Below are 14205 nucleotides of genomic sequence, written 5' to 3' on the forward strand. Positions count from 1 at the left end.
CGCCGGCGGCGTGCCTGGCCGCGCGTGCGGCGGCTGGGGACCGGCCGGCCGGCCTGCTGGCGCCAAGCGGGCGCGCTCGCACACAGGGGCCCGCGCGCAGGGCCCTAGGCGGAGCGGCCGGCGGCGGCACGCAAGGCAGAGCGGCGGCGGGAGCGGGCGGCGCGACGGCGGCGGCTGTTCCGGTCGCTGTGGGGCACGGCGGCGATGGGAGCGGGCGGCGCAAGCTCCCGGGAGGCCAAGCGGCGGTGGGGCGCGCGGCAGCGGCTAGCGGGGCGCGCGCAGAGCGGCCCGCGGCATGCGCGCGGTGGGGGCGGCGCGGACACGGCGGCGCGGCGGCGCTGCGGCGGTGGGGGCTCGGGATTCGGCCGGGGAAGGGGTCGGGGAGGGAGAGGAGGTCGCGGTGGAGCTCACCAGGGGCTTGATTTTGGGCGGAGAGGACCGGAGGTGAGGGCTCGACGGAGAGGGCGGAGTCCAGGGAAAACGGCGATGGCGGCGATGGCGGGAGCTCGATTTCGGCCGGGTTTGGGCACGGCCGGGGTCGAGGAGAGGTGGAGGAGGGTCGGGGCGAGGTTGCGCAGCTCAGGACGCGAAGGGTTCGAGCGAGGTGGCGAGCTAGAGCCGGGAGGGCGAGCGGCGGCGAGCTCTGCTCGATCTCGGCGTGCACCGAGGAAGAAGGAGAGGAACGGGATGGGACGGGAAGGTTCCAGGGTGCTCGCGATGATAAGGACGGCGCTCGGACGACGAGGATCGCCGGGGCGCGATCGCCGACGCGTGGACGAGCTCGTCGACGGCCAGCACGTCGGTATGGGCGTCGGCGCCCACACAGTGCTGAACATGGCGAAACAGTAACGAAATTGAATGATTTGACTCGGTTTTGACCCTCCAATTCTCAAATTTTGATATGGCAACTCAAAATTTGGCCAAACAAAAGTTGTAGAGGAAAGAAAGATCTACAACTTTTGTTTTGGGCGAAAATTGATTTGAAGCTCAAATCAGGGACAAAAACACAATCGAATCCGATTAAACGATGTTTTCTAAACAGACTCAATTAGCGCTAATGACAGTGATTAGCCTTAATTGTCGATTAAACACGCCATTAGCGTCAAAATAACACCGGGGTGTTACAGTCCTCAAGTTGGAATCATCTTTACAAGTGATTGAGGAACCTAGGTTTAGTTTTGAAATGATCTAGAAGCATGACGAGTATTGGGTACAAGGCCATTTGATTGAGAAGTATTTTTGGCACACTTTTCGTACTCAAATTGATAATCAAGACCAACATCAAGTAGAAAGAAAAGGACTTAGAGCAGACTCCAAAATTACTCATTATGACAAGTCCATTGTTTCATCAATCAAGTAAAATCATTTCAAGTGAGTGTCAAGAATGGTTCTTGGAGAGATCACTTCTCTCTGGAGAGAGGCGAGCCGCCCAAGAGTGGGATTGACAAGCAAGGTGCTTGGAAGGCCAACATAGAAGTGGTTATCTAGAGTCATTGGAGATGCTTAGTTGAAGATATCAAATGGGTTGATCAAGAAAAGCAATCAACACTCAAAGTAGAGAGATTCATGAAAATTCAAGTGATATTCAAATGGTATTCTCATGCAAGCAAAAATCAAAGAGATGAAGCAAGCCAACCACAGCAAGATAGTGCATTTGATGATAAGTGGTATTCACTTCATATGGGTAAAGAATGGTTTTCATGTTGGTATTCATTGTCTTCACCAAGCTATTATTATTGGACTCCATGATGCTAGTTGGAGAGCTAAATTGGAATCTAATGACTATCCTCTACTCCAACATAGCAAGGTGAAATTGGTTGACATATGCATTCATACTATGCTAAGGATATGATTAGTGCATATAGTCATATATAGTGATCATTCATGAAAAATAAAATAATTTTAAATGTTTTATGATGCCACTATTGCTTCTATTCTTGAGATGATCTAGTGGTAACATATGACATGTTCATGAGCTTGTAAACCCAAGTAGTTGATCTAGAAAATGAGCTTTCAAGTGTTTAACACAACATTGTCAAGATAACCCTTAGAATGAGGTGTGAAGAAACTTGTCATTGGTTCAAACCGAGTTGAATTATTTGTGCAAGTAGTCTAGATCAAGTCAAAGAGAAAGAAGCTCATGGAAACAGTCTAGTTCAAGAATTGATTATCAATGTCAAATTCAACAAAGCGGTCTATCATGATTTTACAAGTGATACTAGATTCAACAAAAGGTATATCATTGTATATCTACAAGTGATATACATGGTTATACAAGTGGTATTCATTCAAATAGATCTAGTGCAACAATGGTTGTTCCATAAGTGATCCTCAACTTTAAGTAATCAATTTAAATCAAGAAACCTACCCTCATCAAGAAGAGCTCAAGATTCAAGTAGATTGAACACTTTGACATAGGGGGAGGAGCCCCACTACAAAGTATCAAGATCAAGAATACTACTAGTGTCCTACATGTGGCATTTTAAGGTGGTCTTCATGCTTCCACATGTTGTTGTTACAAGTGGTGTCAATTCCAATCAACTTAAAAGAGTCCATCAAAAATGAAGATTCAAGACTCAACCATCTACCCAAGTCCAACTCTTTGTATCAAACCACAAACGCTTCATATGATTGCCTACAAGGGGTATTCAAGTGGTAACCCTACAAGTACAAGAGGTACAACTTCAAGTGGTAGCCATTGATCTTCACATGGCAAATTTCATGTGGTTTCGGCCCTTCTTATGGTCATTGATGACAAAGGGGGAGAGGAATGAACAAAGATATGAATTATCCTTGGATGACAAAGGGGGAGATGAGATGAGAGTGCGATCATGGACATGGATCAAGATGAGCAATATTAAGGAGGATCAATATTTTTGGACAAGAGGAGCACACAAGTAGGGGGAGCAAGCTCATGAACTTAGTTGTTTGCATTTGATATGTGCATATTCATGTGCTTGCTTGCATTTGCATAAGTTTTAAAATTTATATATGCATTGCTTGTGTGTGATGTATGCTAGTCATAGAACTTGATTGATGATTTGATAACTAGAATGCATAGATTGTAGCTAGATATTTTTTTACAAGTGAATCAAGAGCCTTGCTAATATTGTTGATCTCATGAGGTATCTTGAGTTTTTGATGAATGTCTAGTTACTCATTGATGCTAAGGAATGAACTTCAAGGATGCAACTCAAATTGGTATCACGCTTCAAAGGTTTATCCTATATACCTTAGCATCACTTAGTAGTGATAACAATCCCACAAATTTCATATTTATGCATGTGTGTGAGTTTAAAACCAAATCTCTTGAGCACACATGTAGGGGGAGTTATCACTACCAAGTCGGATTTTTATGGTGTTTATCCAATCTTTTACAAGTGGTCTTAATGGTGGTTAAGAAACATAAAATTCAAACCAAGTTAGCTATTTACACATGTGTGAAGTGCTAGCTTGGAATATGCTTAATTTACATATCTTTGTAGAGTTGTCATCAATTACAAAAAAGGGGGAGATTGAAAGGCCCTTGTTTGGTTTTGGTAATTGAGTGACAACTTAGGTGGACTAATAAGTGTTTATGTCGAGATACACAGGAGATTAGTCCACACAAAGACACTAGTATGAGCGACATCTAGTGCATGACCGGATTTATGATAGATGGCCGTACTATCAAGAGGGGCAAACTTGTTTGCATATCGGTCATCTAGTGCCACTTGAGCGATCTAACATTGCGATGTTGCTAGGATCGAGTGGCGTGGTGAGATCAGGTGAAAGTTCTTTGAAAATGATTGTGAAATGCTAACACACATGCACATGGTGTTATTCACGTGGTGGTGTTGGCACATTTGCAAAGGAGAAAGAGTTGGAGTTGATGTTTATCAATTTGGGGAAGCAAGAAAGGCTTTTCAGTGTTCTTCGGAGATTAGGTTGGCTCTTGGAGTGAAATACTGCTTTGATCCATTGTGTTTTGGATCAAATATTCAGTTGGGTTATGTATCCCTCTGAATAAGCTTTCCATAGAGTCCAAGATCACCAATTTTGGACATTGGAGCTAAGAGTTATGTCCGTTTTACCGAGGTACGTTTCTGCTGGAAATAGACCTGCGGACGGTCCGCTCCTGGGGGGCGGACGGTCTGCCGTTATCTCGGATGAGCTCGAACAGAACCGTTTTTGGCTCTGTTGTTGGTCCAAAATGAACTGCGGACGGTCTGGTCCACGAGGGCGGACGGTCCGCCTTTAAAAGTTGAAACGGGCGCAGAAACGGTTCGCCTTGGGGGCGGAAGGTCCGCCTCCTACTGAAAATTCTGGGATAGAAACACTATGGTTTCTGTGTGTGCTCACTTTTTGAACGGCGGACGGTCCGCCCCTCAGTAGCGGACAGTCCGCCGGTCACTTCCAGATTTAGTCAGAGACGTTTGCAAATCGATTGGTTCGAAGTTTTGAACCGCGGATGGTCCGACCCAGGGGTGCGGACAGTCCGCCCGGAGTTCTAATGGTCGACTCTAACACATAATCATTGCAGTTCTAGCCGTTGGTTTTGAATGACGGACGGTCCGGTCTCTGTGAGGTGGACAGTCCGCGAAAACTCTATTTTCACGGGATTTGAGTGTAACTGCTAGTTTGGGACCTCCCTCTATAAATAGAGGGTGTGGCCGGCCATTTGAGGTAGCTGAGCACCTTGGGTACTTGGTGTCCATGTGTGAGAGTGCTTGAGAGCCCTCTACTCATTCTAACTTGATAGTAATCATCCGATCGAGTGAAAGAGCGATTCTAGTGCGATTGCTTTGAGAGATTGCATCGAGTGGCACTAGGTGATCGTGTTGCAAGCCGGTGTGCTTGTTACTCTTGGAGGTTGCCACCTCCTAGACGGCTTGGTGGCGAGAGGCTCTGTTGAAGCCAGTAAGAAGATTGTGCGGTGCTCCGGAGAAGAGATTGTGAGGGGTATTGTGCTCAGTCCGCGGGAGACGCGAAGAGCAACTCTAATTGAGCGAGACGTGAAGAGCAACAAATGGTCCGGCCGGATCATGTGCTAGAGCTCAGTGTGAGCACTCCACATGGGAGAGTGTGACTTGAGAGTCACCACTAGCAAGAGGATTAGTTTGGTGGCAACCAAGTGAATCTCGGGATAAAAATCACCGTGTCAATTTTGTCTATTCTTCTCGGTGGTTTGCATTCTCCAAATCACAAGCCTTGTATTTACATTCATATATATCTTGTGCTTGTGTAGTTGCTCTCTAGTGATTAGTTAGCTTGTATAGCTTGCTAATCATCTTCTTGCCTGTGTAGCTAGAAGTAGAGATCTTAGTGTAACTAGTTAGCTTGTGTAGCTTAATTAGTTGCTCTTGCTTAGATTGTGTAGCTAAGCAAGTTGAGCTCTTGGGTTTGGATTGTGTATCTTGTCCTTGAGCATCTAGTGAGTTTAGGTTTGGCTTTGTGCTTTTGCTCTTTAGAATTGTGTAGGAGCTCCTCCGGTTTGTGAAGTACTAGTGCTTAGACTTGTGTGGCTTGGAATTAGAATTGTTAGGAGAGCTCTTGCTAGCTTGGTTGAAGGTGCCTTAGAGTCATAGTTAGAGGGGTGAAGTCTTGGCTAAGCGAATAATTTCAATTCCGCATAAGTTTCGGTTAGCCGGCGCAATTAGTTTTAGAAAAGACTATTCACGCCATCTAGTCTGCCATCTCGACCCTACACCGTGCTGCTTGCTTGGATGAGCTCGTGCTAGGCTTGAATTGAACAGAGAGATTGAGAGATAAGCTTGCGGAAGGTTTGATTTGGGGAAGAAGAAGCGAGTGCGGGTCCCATTTGAATGTACGGTAAATTTTCTTACGTATGCAACAAAATAGCTATAAAGATCAATTATGTATTAGATCACTATGAGTTTGTGTGTTAAAGGATAAATTAATCACCCTGCAGACAGTCAAACAGACAGGTCATTGTACAAACTGTCTGTTCAACTATCTGTTTATGATAAAAAGACAGCAGCTGTCTGCACTGTTGTACTTGCTCTAAACAGATTCAAGTGTCACCTGTAAACGGCGAGGCTAGAGAGAACTCAGTGGCCATTTCGTCTTCAAATATGCTGGCTGATTACACTTGCCCTGGCCTTTAAAACTAGTCAACGTCTCACAACCATCATGCCTTCTCTCTCGCTTGCCCGCTCGGCGGCTTGCTGTTGTTCTCAAGCTGTGGTTTTCTTCCGCCCGGCGTGTTCCATGAGAAGCGCCACGTTCCGGTCCGACGAGCCGCCAGTCGCCACGGCCTCCCGCGCCTTCCTGCCGAGCTCGGCGGCCCTCGTCCGCCGCGCGGCGCTCTCCTCCCCGCCGTCCATCACCGCCGCCACGGCGCTCGCCACGTCCTCCCTCGTCGCCACCACGTCCACGGCCGCCGCCTCAACGCCCCACGGCGCCGCGTCCTTGACGCCCACGGGCACCCCGACCCGCAGCACGTCCACGACCAGCCTCTCGTTCATGAACTGCTCGGCGAAGTGTGGCCACGTCGCCATCGGCAGCCCCGCCGCGACGCACTCCAGCACGGAGTTCCAGCCGCAGTGCGTCACGAAGGCGCCCGCTGCCGGGTGCGACAGGATCGCCCTCTGCGGCGCCCAGCCCCTGATCACGAGCCCCATCGTCTCCCCGACGCGGGACTCGAAGCCGTCGCCGGACAGCCACCGCTCGAACTCGGCGAGCTTGCCGGGCTTCACCGCCCAGATGAACGGCCGGCCGCTCGCCTCCAGCCCGAGCGCGATCTCGGCGAGCTGCGCCACCGACGAGCGCACCAGGCTGCCGAAGCTCACGAACACCACGGAACGGGGCTTCCTGGACTCGAGCCAACTCGCGCACCGGGCGGCGGCCGCGCCCTCGGCAGTCGCCGCCGCCGCCGGCATGGTGTTCAGGAACAGAGGCCCAACGGTCCACACCTTCTTGCCGATGGCCGCCTCGTAGGCGTCGACGAACCGGGGCTCGAGCTCCGCAAAGCTGTTGACCACCAGGCCGTCGGCCCTCGCGCTCTCGGCCATGATCTCCTCGCCGAACTCCTTCATGCCGGGGCCCGAGAAGTTCCCCGGCGACCGCGCCCGCGATATCTCGACGTCGATGGGGAAACCCGGGACGCGCACGGGGCGCCTGTCGTCGTCGACGCCGTCGAAGATCCTGTGGACGTTCATCTGGCGCATGCACAAGGAGGAGAAGGCGCAGAACCCGTCGAACGCGAGCCGCAGCACGCCGAGCTCCCGGGCCGCGGCGCCGGCCCACGGGTGGCAGGCGTCGGCGACGAGGCAGCTTGCCGGAGGGGCGGCGGCGTCGTCCCGGAGGCGCGCAACGAGAGGCGCGCGGAGCATGGCGCAGGCGTCGTTGAAGCGGCCGAGGAGGCCGGCGCCCGGGAGCGCGTCGAGGCTCTCGCAGCCCTCGGGGAGGCCGGCCTCGGCGCAGGGGAAGCGGAGCGGGAGGAAGCGGATCGGGAGCGCGTCGTCGCCGGGGCCGCGGCCGAGGCGGGGCAGGTTGAGGGGCGTGGTGACGAACGTGACGAGCGCGCCCCGGCACGCCAGGGCCCGCGCCATGTCGAGCATCGGGCCGGCATGGCCCGCGGCCATCATCGGCACCAGCACGAAGTGCGGCGCTGTCTCAGCGCCGACGCCGGCCGCACCGCTGCCCGGCGACATGACTGGCGGACCAGGCGAGTGGCCCGACGAAGTCTTGTTGGATGCTTTTGTCGATGTGTGATTGGCTTTTGCGCAAGAGTACTGCAAAGCGTGGTCGTCCTCAAAGCTGCTACGATGTCACTTTAGTTCAAGAGATAACACACAGCAGGTAGCATGATAAGATGGTTTAGACGGGTGAGTCCAAGAGTGTTGGCACTGGATTTTGCGATCTTCTAAGTAGAACTCTACTTTTATCACTTGATGAAGACTAGTCATGGTGCAATGATCGGTTTTCGTTGTGGGTGTAGCTGTAGCGTTTGGTTTTTAGATTCGATTTACTTATAAATTGGATCAATTTTTTTCTTATTATTAATATACATTGAACCGTTCCTCTCTTAATAAAAAACACGCTCAGGCGCGTTCGCTAAAAAAAACATACACTAAACCGCAAGGTTCATGATTTTTTTTTAAAAAAAAAGAGAAGGGCTGCCTCTACGTGGTGAGCTAGACGACCCCTTCTCCTTCTCTTCTCAGTTTGTTCAGTCCTGCTGTCATACAAAAATATTTCTGATAAGCACACAAACTAGATGTGAGCGGTCATCTTTTGGTGTGAGCCTACATGAATAGTTCTAGATGCATGAAGACCCAACCAAAACCGGATGAGCCAACTGGTGCTCGGATGCAGGGTCGTCTTTCTAACGAGTATATATAAATGGTTAAGGTAACTAGAGATAATCCGCTGCCCCTCTCAAGCTGTTTCTTCTGTCTCTTTGTTTTTTTAATAAATAAGCTGTTTCTACTCAAATATGCTAGTTTGCATTTGCCATCATGCGTGCTTGTTGTGAGAGGTTGGAGGGAAACAAGTTAGCTCGGCGTTCCTGTGTCAATAGTGACAAGCAAGGGCTGTTGGGTATGGTGTAATAGACACTATCAGTTTTTTTGTTTTGTATCAGTCCAGAGGTTTTGGCTTTGTATTTAGAACCGTGATCAGGACACACCAGACTCTGTCAACTGGGGCATTGGAGGTTATTAGGTCAGTGCACGATGTTGTCAGCCAACGCAGCGAATGTACCCGCTACACTACGAGTTTGATCACTTGGCTGGCTGATCTATTTATTGCTATTTTGTCTTAATAGCAATAAGCCTTTTCATGTAAAGATCACACTGAGAGCTCAAAAGGTTTTTTTGATGTACCAGTGGCCAGGTCGATTTCCTAGTGGTCCATTTTTGTTTAATGAAAGAGTCTATTTTAGCTCAACACTTCCATCCCATCCGACCTCTTTCTTCTTTGGTGAGCGACGAGCCGTGCACGGTAAAGCGGCCGAGGCCGCCCGGAGCGCTTCGAGACTCTCGCAGCCCTAGGAGAGGCCGGCCTCGGTGCAGGGGAAGCGGATCGGGAGCGCGCCGTCGCCGGCGCCGCGGCCGAGGCGGGGCAGGTTGAGGGCGTGGTGACGAACGTGACGAGCGCGCCTCGGCGCGCTAGGGCCCACGCCATGTCGAGTATCGGGCCGGCGTGGCCCGCGGCCATCATCGGCAGCAGCACGAAGTGCGGCTCCGTGGGCGCCGGCGACGCGAGTGGCTCAACGAAGTCTTGTTGGGTACTTTGGTCGATGTGTGATGGCAAGGTGTGTGTTCGTTGTTCGCGCAAGCTGAGAGCTGAATCAGCTGAGTGCTGCAAGCGTGGTCGTCCTGATAGCTGCTACGAGGTCACTTCGATCCAAGTGATAAGTTGATAACACACTACAGGTAGCATGATAAGATTGTTTAGACGCGTGAGCCCAAGATTGTTGGCACTGGATTTCGCAAACTTCTAAGTACAACTCTACTTTTTATGATTTTATCACTTGGAGACAAGTCACGGAGTAAGGATTTGGTTGCTAGGGTCAAATAAACCATGTGCTGTATGGATTTGGTTGCTAGGGTCAAATAAACCATGTGCTGCTACAGCCTACTTCTATACAAATTCAGTGTACGGCATCATCGGGAGGAAAGAACAGCTTCGTACTTTGAAGTGCTCTGTACTTCATTTTATGCCACTACGCTAGCAGTAGAATACACAGGTCATGTAACTGCATAGACCATAGTGCATGGAGCATCTGGTGTACCAAACTAATGAATCATACATAGCATCCACCCCCAATAATACAACTGGACAGTCTGATTTCGTGCAACTCTGCAGCTGCTTCTCTCATGTTCATTCGATCACCAGGGGCCTGGCATGTGCAAGAGAGTGCCACTTTCACCAGGGCCAACAAGCACTGAAGGACTCCATTTTCTTTCTCCGGAATCGCTCGAGCACGGTCCTGGTATTCTTCTAGGAGATCAGCATCAACTGTCTCAAGTATCTGGTCAGGAAAGTTTGTCTCGCAGAAGTTGATGATGCTGAGTCCATTGCAGAAGAGAGGATCGGTTGGCCTTTTCCCCGTCAACATCTCCATCAGGACTACGCCGAAGCTGTACACGTCTCCAGAAGTTGATAGGTAACTACCTCCGGCATATTCTGAATATTCGAAACAAAAGGTGCAGGGTATGACATAGTTAATCTAAGTGACTATATATATTTTTATCGGTTTATCACATAAACAAAAGCTATAGCTTTATGTTCTTATGTTACCTGGAGCAATATATCCAATTGTTCCTTTCAAACTTACTGTACCAGTTGATCTCGAATCTCCAGCTGATTGTGATTTGGTTTCAAGATGGAACCTTGCAATGCCGAAGTCTCCTAGATGAGCGGTCATATCATCGTCAAGAAGAATATTGCTGGGCTTCAAGTCGCAGTGAATGATAGGACTCTCACAATCATGATGTATATATTGCAATGCATCAGCAATGTCAACAGCTATTTTTAATCTTTGAGACAGATTCAGGTTATTCACAGTGTGACCATAGACAGGAGGATGCAACCAAGAATCCAAACTGCCATTGAGCATAAACCTATAGACTAGAGCTTTGAAAACATTACCCTTATTATCAATTGTTGAGCACACAGTTAGAATTGGAAGAAGGTTGCGGTGCCGGATATTTCTCAGAGCTTGACATTCTGACATGAAACTCCTATCAGTCTCTTCCATGGCAAGGTCAATAACCTTCACAGCCACAACCACGGGTTCTGGAGTTTTTAGCATTCCTTTGTACACTGAACCATGGCTTCCTCTCCCAACCAAGTTAGATTCTGAAAAGTTCTCTGTGGCTTGAGCTAGATCCTTATAAGAAACTTTAGGAAATGTCTCATCAGAAAAGGACAGTGATGAGTGTGCTTTTGACACCTTCTTTCTTGAGATGATAAAATATATCAGTAATGCGATGGACACAATGCCTAATATGGGGGTCAATATTCTTACAAGATAGTGTCGCCATCCAGTTCTTCTCTGAGTAGCATTGGGGCATGGAGGCATATGTAATTCTAGCACACCTCCACAAAGCTGCCAATTTCCTTCAAGCGAGAGGGCTGTGGTGTTTTTGAATACCCCTTTTGTTGGTACTTCACCCTCAAGATGATTGTGAGACAGATCTAATTCTGTGAGAAGCAGTAGTTTGCTTAGAGTAATTGGGATCAACCCTGACAGATTGTTATGAGAAAGGTTGAGCATGGTCAAACTATTAAGATTGCCAAAAGACATGGGGATGCTTCCGGAGAGCAAGTTTAAGTCCATTCGGACAGTTTGCAATTGCTGGCAGGTGCCCAAAGAAAGTGGAATTTCCCCGGTAAGCTTGTTGGAAGAAAGATCTAGATAGTTAATCTGTTGAAGGTTGCCAACATCAGGTATTTGGCCCTGCAGATTGTTGTTGGATAATGAACATTCAACAACTGTGGGTGCTATGAGATTTTTTGGTATATTGCCTTGAAGATTGTTATAACTGAGGTATAAATTTGAGAGCTGTGGAAGTTTTCCTAAGCTTGACGGTATGGGGCCATAGAATTGATTATCTGCTAGAGACAGCTCTGTCAACTTTGAAAAATTACCAATGGAATCTGGAATGTGCCCACTGAAGTGGTTGCTCTGAATGTATAAACCCTCCAAGTTAACCATATTTTCAATCCATCCACCAATGACACCTGTAAAGCTGTTGTTCTGTAAATCTAATTTATTTAGCTTATGAAAGTTTCCTATGCTCGATGGGACTAATCCGTATAGCATGTTGCTTCCAAGCGTGAGGTACTCAAGATTGGAGGAAAGGTTGCCAACTGAATCTGGTAGTACTCCCTGCAGCAGATTTCCATAGAGTGAAAGCCTCACTAGACGAGTGCAGTTGGTTAATGCGTCTAGAAATTCCCAGCTTTGGCTATCGTTTGCTTCAAGATTGTTATCATTGAGACCTAGCGTTCTGAGCATCTGAAGTTTACCAAGAGAAGGAGGGATTCTGCCTGTAAAGCCATAGTTGTACTCCAATTCTATCGACTGCAGCGCTGATGCATTTCCTAGTGATTCCGGGATGTGACCTCCCAGCATGTTGCCACCCAAGTAAAGGAGCCGGAGGCTAGGGAGGAAGTCCCCAATCCTAGGTGGCAGTGGACCATGAAGCAAATTCACTGGCATGGCCAATTGTCGCAGAGAAGAGAGATTCATGAGTGCTTCTGGGATTCTACCTGACAGCCTATTTCCACCAAGTAGCAAGTCTGTCATGTTGGATAGCTTCCCAAGCTCCTCGGGGATGCTTCCATGGAGCTGGTTGGCTTGAAGAATGACGTGTTGTAAGGATGTGATGTTACCTAGGTCAGGAGGAAGGGCCCCCGTGAGCTTGTTAGAGTGAAGCCACAGTTTTTGCAGGCTGGAGAGGAGGGCTAATTTCTTGGGAATTTCTCCCACAAGCAGGTTCCCTGCAAGGTACAGTCCACGCAAGCTGGAGCAATTCGTGACTGAGTCCGGGATGCTTCCCTGTAAGGAGTTGTAGTTCAGGTCAAGGAACTCGAGCTTGCGCAGGTAGCCGAGATCAGGAGGTATCTGCCCGGAGAACCTGTTCGTGGAGAGGTTAAGGTAGGCAAGGTACGACATGTTCCCAAGGGAAGGAGAGATCTGACCATCCAAAGCCTGCCCGGACAGGTTCAGCGCCACGACGCGCTCCTGATGGCGCGCCCGGCCACACACCACGCCCTCCCAGCTGCAGAGATGGACGCTGGAGTTCCATGAGCTCAGGGCCCCTCTCGGATCGCTCCTGATCGCGCGCTTGAAATCAAGGAGGGAGGCGAGGTCGTCCGTGCAGCTGATGGTTCCAGTTCCACAGGACAAGAGCAAGATTACCGTGGCCCACGGCATGAGCATGCCAGGTTCCATGTGTTGCTTAGCCATAGCAGCCACGGTAAGGTCTTTGTTCTCTACTTCCTGTATGAAGAAGAACGTCAACAAGCATGTCGGAGAAGAAAATCACATCACATACTGCGTTCGCTTTTGCACGAAGTAATACCAAGAAAAGGTAAAGGGGAAAAATAAGACAGAATAAAAGCAAAGAATTGAAGTGTACCTTGTGCCTGTGCATGGCGCCTGAGTTTCGGCTCAAATAGGCAAGCTTAGTAAGAACTGAGATTGAAACAAGGCAACTGAAGTGCATGTTAGGTTTGTTTGATTTCGGCTGATTTAATAGTATAGAGAGAATAAGTTGAAATAAGCCGGAATAAGTTGAAAACAGCCAAGCCGAACAGAGAGACCAGGGAAAGAGAAGAAGCAGACAACCATGCTGCCACAGTTTATCTGAGGACTGAAAGCAACGGAGCAGAACCAGGCCCGTCTTGTACTGGATGCGAGTTGCAGAATTCGATAGGTCTAGACAAGTATGAAAGGGCATTGCATCAAAGACGTTTCATTTGCCACGCTCTAATGACATCTTTGTCACTCTTATCCGGCAGGTCTTTAGATTTTTGTTGGAAAAATACAAACCAAACCCGGGTCCACAAATGAACAATTACCATTAATTAAGTGTGACTTGCGTACCCACCGGCTATGGGGCTAGTGATAAAGAGACAACGGTGGATGGCGTCCAACATGACAAAGTCTAAAGTACTCTCTTTTTATGTCAAAATGGCAGAGACTTTTGCATGGTGTTATTATTATTATTATTATTAGAAAGGAGAAACAAAAGAACAAAGAAAAGAAAGAAGTCAGAAATGGTAGATAAAATGCCAACCCCGCTGCCGCCAGGGCTAGGAGTCACGTGTGTGACTAACAATCAACGTGTCACATACTTATATTTTTCAAAACCGTATATCCAAAATAAAATCCGACTCCACCAGTACCATTGTGTTCCTTGCGATGAAATCTTAAAAACAATCTCACACTTGGATGTTTTTGTGTGGAATATTTTTCCGAATGCCGAAACAATTTGTTTAAAGTTGAAACAATTGTTCCAGCAATTTAAAAACTATTCTGCCTTATGTGATGGTTTTACTGTTAGTCACACGTATGACTCATAATATTTCCGCTTGCCGCTCATGCCCTCACTAGTTCGACCAAAAAAGTAATTCCATTGGAACACCGGCCAACTAACGACACCCGCACATGGGGCTCCTGCCAACTATTCCCTCTTGTTGACACCGTTTTTTGACACGTGTCAAGGAATGCGATTTTAATGAAGG

The 14205-nt window shown here is 48.5% G+C and overlaps 2 protein-coding genes across 3 annotated transcripts; both read right to left on the reverse strand.

The window, feature by feature from the left end:
* Positions 1 to 5838: 5838 nt before the first annotated feature.
* LOC120685048 (UDP-glycosyltransferase 73D1-like) lies at positions 5839 to 8013 on the reverse strand. Its single transcript, XM_039966918.1, has one exon. It carries the CDS (start codon positions 7653 to 7655, stop codon positions 6177 to 6179), a length of 1479 nt encoding a protein of 492 aa, XP_039822852.1. The 5' UTR covers positions 7656 to 8013; the 3' UTR covers positions 5839 to 6176.
* Positions 8014 to 9542: 1529 nt separating this feature from the next.
* LOC120685138 (receptor kinase-like protein Xa21) lies at positions 9543 to 13412 on the reverse strand. 2 transcript variants are annotated; one of them, XM_039967044.1, is made up of 4 exons: positions 13098 to 13412; positions 12658 to 12958; positions 10249 to 12593; positions 9543 to 10134 (listed from the first exon to the last, which is right to left on the reverse strand). In XM_039967044.1, the coding sequence occupies exons 2-4, from the start codon at positions 12762 to 12764 to the stop codon at positions 9752 to 9754; spliced, it is 2835 nt and encodes a 944-aa protein (XP_039822978.1). In that variant the 5' UTR covers positions 12765 to 12958; positions 13098 to 13412; the 3' UTR covers positions 9543 to 9751. The 2 variants fall into 2 exon arrangements, with proteins under 2 accessions (XP_039822978.1, XP_039822932.1); XM_039966998.1 differs by having other exon boundaries at positions 10249 to 12958.
* Positions 13413 to 14205: the final 793 nt, after the last annotated feature.

The sequence above is a fragment of the Panicum virgatum genome, chromosome 1K (genome assembly GCF_016808335.1).
Source record: "Panicum virgatum strain AP13 chromosome 1K, P.virgatum_v5, whole genome shotgun sequence".
NCBI lineage: Eukaryota > Viridiplantae > Streptophyta > Magnoliopsida > Poales > Poaceae > Panicum > Panicum virgatum.

Coding starts and splice junctions, on each gene's coding strand:
- LOC120685138 (XM_039966998.1), bottom strand. CDS start 13,184: ATGCACTTCAGTTGCCTTGTTTCAATCTCAGTTCTTACTAAGCTTGCC. Junction 12,959..13,097: donor GCGCCATGCACAGGCACAAG/GTACACTTCAAT, acceptor TTCTTCATACAG/GAAGTAGAGAACAAAGACCT. Junction 10,135..10,248: donor AATTGGATATATTGCTCCAG/GTAACATAAGAA, acceptor TCGAATATTCAG/AATATGCCGGAGGTAGTTAC.
- LOC120685048 (XM_039966918.1), bottom strand. CDS start 7,655: ATGTCGCCGGGCAGCGGTGCGGCCGGCGTCGGCGCTGAGACAGCGCCG.